This window comes from Carlito syrichta, unplaced genomic scaffold, assembly GCF_000164805.1.
Source record: "Carlito syrichta isolate Samal-C Ts95f unplaced genomic scaffold, Tarsius_syrichta-2.0.1 Scaffold308976, whole genome shotgun sequence".
NCBI lineage: Eukaryota > Metazoa > Chordata > Mammalia > Primates > Tarsiidae > Carlito > Carlito syrichta.
Genome location: NW_007253072.1, coordinates 100992 through 106082, shown reverse-complemented (window position 1 = coordinate 106082; position 5091 = coordinate 100992). Strand labels below are relative to the sequence as shown.

Here is a 5091-nt window from a genome sequence, read left to right as displayed (position 1 = left end):
ACCTGCTGGGCTCCGGCGATCCTTCCGCCTCAGCCTTCCAAGTAGCTGGAACTACAGGCGCGCGCTACCACGCCCGGCTAATTTTTGATTTGTTGTAGAGATGAGGGCTCGTCAAGTTTCCCAGGCGGGTCTCGAACCCGCAGGCTCAGGCAAACCACTCACCTCAGCCTCCCAAAGTCCTGGGATTACAGGCTGAGCCACCGAGCCTGGCCGAGTATTGCAATTTTAATAGTTTTTTTCCTTTTTTAAAATGTGTACACATTTTTGGCACCTTCTGTATGTAATTTATAAATAGACAGGTATATATTGGAGGTGCGAGCCTATTAATTTTTTTCTTTTTTTCTTTTTGTTTTGAAACAGAATAACTGAAAGATTTGCACAGTGAAGACCCACGTGCCTGTCACCTGGATTCTGCAGTTAGCATTTTGCTGTATTTACTTCATATCTATCCGTCCCTTTCATCCATCCATCAATGCATCTAATTTTTTTTTGGAGCACTTTAAATCAATGTTTTACTGATGGAGTGCACAGTCAAAAAAGTTCACAGATTATTGCTCGAGACCGGGGATGGGCAAATTATGGCCTGAGGTGAAATCGAGCCCAATACCTGCTTTTTATTGGGCCCCCATTAACTTACATATGCCTGTGGCGGGTTTTGCCCTATAATCGCAGAGTTGAATTGTGACAAAGATCATATGTGACCTCAAAAGCCTAAAATATTTACTATCTAGCCTCTTACAGGAAAAATGTGCCAACTCAGCTCTAAAATTATAAGGTCCATGAGGGCAGGGTCTGTGTTTTATTAAGTAGTATACTGCCCAGAGTCTAATACAGTTCTTGGGCCACAGTGTGCATGCAAAAAATACTTGATTAAATGAATATAGAGGGCTTCCCATGTCCACTAAGAGGAAGAGTGATTTTGTCCAACCCTCTGGACTTTGGTCACAGTCTTGATTGTAAAACGTTGGCCAGGACTATTCACACACATGCGTGTGTGAGGTCATAAATCTGTAGTCATTCGTTCAACAAATATTACTGAGCACCTACCGATCAGGCCAGGAAGGTGCTGACATTGTTCTAGGGGCTTGGGATACCCAAGCTGGAGGCAGAAATAAAAAAAAGAGGACACTCTAAGGGTCTCCCATCATTCACCAAACACGTACTCCTCATTCCCGGTTCTTCTGATCCTCTGCCCATTCGCTCTGGATCTGGAAGCAAAGCATCTCACCTGCCCAGAACTGTTCCTTCATGTGAGCAGTGGGCCAGCCTCCCGCCGGAGGCCTGTCAGGATGGGTCACGGATATCACTTACGTGAAAGCGCCCGGCACTCTGTCATTCCCTCCGACACACTTCGGTGCTTAAGATCTTCTCTGGACTCTAGCCTGTGGCTCTGGCTCTTGGGGCTTTATTACTGGCTTCAGGTCCCTTGGGTGCTATGAGCAGAGGTCCTGAAAGGGCTGATCAAGGATCTTTACAGATCCTCCAACAGTCAGTTTGCTGCTTCTGATGGGTGGACCATAGCTTGTCCCTTTCTCTGGGCCGGGATTTTGGCCCCTTTCTGAAAGGCCAGACGCTGTGAAGTGATTTAGCAGAGTGAGATGGATCTGAACCCCCGGGGTGAGGGACTTGAAAGTCCTGAAATCCGTGGTCCTCAAGCCTACCTGCATGTTGGAATTCCGAAGAATTTTGGTAAACAATTAAGGCCCGAGTCCTACCCAGAAATTATCATTTAACTCATCTGGAGTGTGTGTGGGAACTCTGGTGCTGGCATTTTTAAATGCTGTCCAAGGAATTCTTTTTTTTTTTTTTTTGAGTTGGAGTCTCACTCTGTCGCCCAGACTGGAGTGCAGTGGCCGCTCCCAGCCACCGCAGCCTCGACCTGCTGGGCTCCGGCGATCCTTCCGCCTCAGCCTTCTAAGGAGCTGGAACTACAGGAGCGCGCTACCATGCCCAGCTCATTTTTTGATTTATTGTAGAGACGAGGTCTCGCCAAGTTGCCCAGGCGGATCTCGAACCCGCGGGCTCAGGTAATCCACTCACTTCAGCCTCCCAAAGCGCGGGATGACAGGCTGAGCCACCAAGCCCGGCTTGTCCAAGGGATTCCAATATCCCCCACAAGGGAGGAGAGCCACGCACCTCAATGGTGAGTGGTAACTGACGCAGTTCAGTTTCCCAACACCTGCCACCGAATAGGTGCTTGGCTTGTGTTGGAGCAATGCCTCTGAATTGTTGGAAGGTGCCTTGCGTCTGCTCAAGTCATTGACATGCTGGTTTCTTGCCTTCCAATCAAGAAGGCTGGTTACTGAATGTCTTCAACCAGGGCCAGGGCCAGGCGCCCCCTTCAAGGTGCCACCCTCGAATGCTCCACTGCCTTTCTCTACTCCCGGCTTTGCCTCTAATATCTAGTAGATTGGAAAAAACAAACCTGCTGGAGCCTGATTTTCAAAGTCTGAAGCTCAGAGTGGAATGGGATTGCAGTGAGACACTACCACATTTGCTTTAACCGGTTTACCATAATCTGTTAGCGTGCAAGAGGCTACCTGCATCTGGCTGTGTGCTGTGACCTGGGTCAGCTCCCAAAGTCATACAAACTCTAGCATGTGTGTGTGGAACCAGAACTCAGACCCCTGGGCCTCTCCTTCAAAACTCTGATTTGGGCTGGGCGTGGTGGCGCACGCCTCTAATCCCAGCACCTCAGGAGGTCGAGGTGAGAGGATTGCCTGAGCTCACGGGTTCGAGACCAGCCCGGGCAACTTGGCAAGATCTCATCTCCATAATAAATCAACAAATTAGCCGGCCGTGGTGGTGCATACCTGTAGTTCCGGCAACTTGGAAGGCCGAGGCGGAAGGATCGCCTGAGCCCAGCAGGTCGAGGCTGAGGTGGCCGTGAGCAGCGTGCCACTGAACTCCAGCCTGGCCAACAGAGTGAGACTCCGACTCAAAAACAAAGCAAACAAAAACAAAAACAAAACTCTGATTTAATAAGTCTGTGTGAGATGCAAGAATGTGCATTTTCACAAATACTGGAGATGAAATGGATGCAGGTAGTCGTTCAACCTCACTTTGAGAAACACTCGATAGAATGGGGTTAGAAGTCATTTGAGTGAATTGCCTGAGCCCACGGATTCGAGACCCACCTGGGCAACTTGGCGAGACCTCATCTCTACACTAAAAAGCAAAAAAATTAGCCGGGCGTGGTAGCACGCGCCTGTAGTTCCAGCTACTCGGAAGGCAGAGGTGGAAGGATCATCGGAGTCCAGCAGGTCGAGGCTGCAGTGGCCAGAAGTGGCCACTGCACTCCAGTCTGGGCGACTGAGTGAGACTCCAACTCAAAAAAAAAGTCATTTGGTCCCATGATCCCATCCCTGGATATACAACAGAATCATTTAGGGTCCAGAAAGATATTGAATTATCTCCATTACCCAGGGTCGGGCCCAGGCACCAATATATATATATTTTTTTGAGTTGGAGTCTCACTCGGTCACCCAGACTGGAGTGCAGTGGCCGCTCCCGGCCATCGCAGCCTCGACTGCTGGGCTCCGGCGATCTTTCCGCCTCAGCCTTCCCAGGAGCTGGAACTACAGGCGCGCGCTACCACGCCCGGCTAATCTTTTTTTATTTATTGTAGAGATGAGGTCTCGCCAAGTTCCCAGGCGGGTCTGGAACCCTCAGGCTCAGGCAATCCACTCACCTCAGCCTCCCAAAGGCGCGGGATTACAGGCTGAGCCACCGAGCCCAGTGGCACCAATGTTTTTTATGGCTTCTATCATGGAGCTGAAGCAGAGAACCACTGATCTAGTCCTATGGTCTCATTTTACCAGTGGGAAAACCACTGGGGTCCTGAGAAGGCGGTGCCTTGTTCAAGGTCACACAGCTAATTGGTAGCCAGTCTTTAAAGCCTGGATGAGGCAGTAAGATGCCCTAGCCAGAAAGATGCTGGTTCTGGGACCTGGGCTACAGGTGTCAAGGGTTTGTCCCGGCAGGGGGTCTCGGTGCCAGCGCCCTGGCCACACACCCCCTGCAGCCCAGGCTGGGCGAGCCCTGGACTCACCCAGAGAAGCCAGCACGGCCACGGCCACCAGGAGCAGGGCCAGGAAGAGGTAAAGGATCCGCACCGACGTGTGCAAAGACAGGTTCTTCTGGCAGCGGCTGCAGCGGGGCCCCGGCCGGCCTGTGGGTACACAAGGAGGTCAGTGGCTCGGGCCAGCGGCCCAGGCTGGAGCCGAGGGCTCAGGTTCATGCCCCTGCTCTGACTGGCCTCCTCACGCTGCACACCAGACTCAGAAGGGGAGTGGGCCTTGACCTGCACCCTCTACCTTTCTGACCACCCTTCTCTGCGTCTTAGCACTTTCTGGAATAGGTGAGACCAGGTCAGGGTCTCCAAAGAACACCCTCCATCACCACCGCCATCCTCCCTGCCGCTTCTCCTTTCAGCCTATGGGGTGGGGACACACCTGTTCCCTCCTCACTGGGCCCCGACGACCCACAACATGGGAGCCAGCCTTGTGGCCCCACGGGGTGACCAACTCGTCCCGGTGTGCCCAGCACCTTCCAGGTTTTAGCACCGAAAGGCTCCGGTCATGAGAACTCCTCACGATGGGGCACACCAGGATGGCCTGCCAAGACTGTCTAGGTTTTAAAACTGAAAGTCCACTGGACGTGGTAGTTCACTCCAATAATCCGGCACTTTGGGAGGCTGAGGTGGGAGGATCACTTGAAGATTTCAAGACCAGCCCGGGCAATATAGGGAGAACACCCCCTTGCTATTTAAAAAAAAAAAATTTAGGCTGGGTGCGGTGGCTCAGGCCTATACCCAGCACTTTGGGAGACTGAGGTGAGAGGTTTGCCTGAGCCCATGGGTTCGAGACCAGCCTGGGCAACTTGGTGGGACCTCGTCTCTACAGTAAATAAATAAATAAATAAATAAGCTAGGAGTGGTGGTGCATATCTGTAGTTCTGGCTACTTGGAAGGCTGGGGTGGAAGGATTCCCTGAGCCCGACAGGTCGAGGCTGCGGTGGCCGTGAGTGTGCCACTGTACTCCAGCCTGGATGACAGAGTGAGGCTCCAACTCAAAAAACAACACCTTTTTT

General features: G+C 51.8%; 1 protein-coding gene across 1 annotated transcript in view; it reads right to left on the bottom strand.

The window, feature by feature from the left end:
• SCARA3 (scavenger receptor class A member 3) overlaps positions 1–5091 on the bottom strand; it is a 46159-nt gene that overhangs the window by 16964 nt on the left and 24104 nt on the right. The window contains exon 4 of the mRNA XM_021716820.1: positions 4052–4171. Within this exon, the coding sequence (XP_021572495.1) occupies positions 4052–4171 (120 nt within the window). The remainder of the gene's footprint in view (positions 1–4051; positions 4172–5091) is intronic.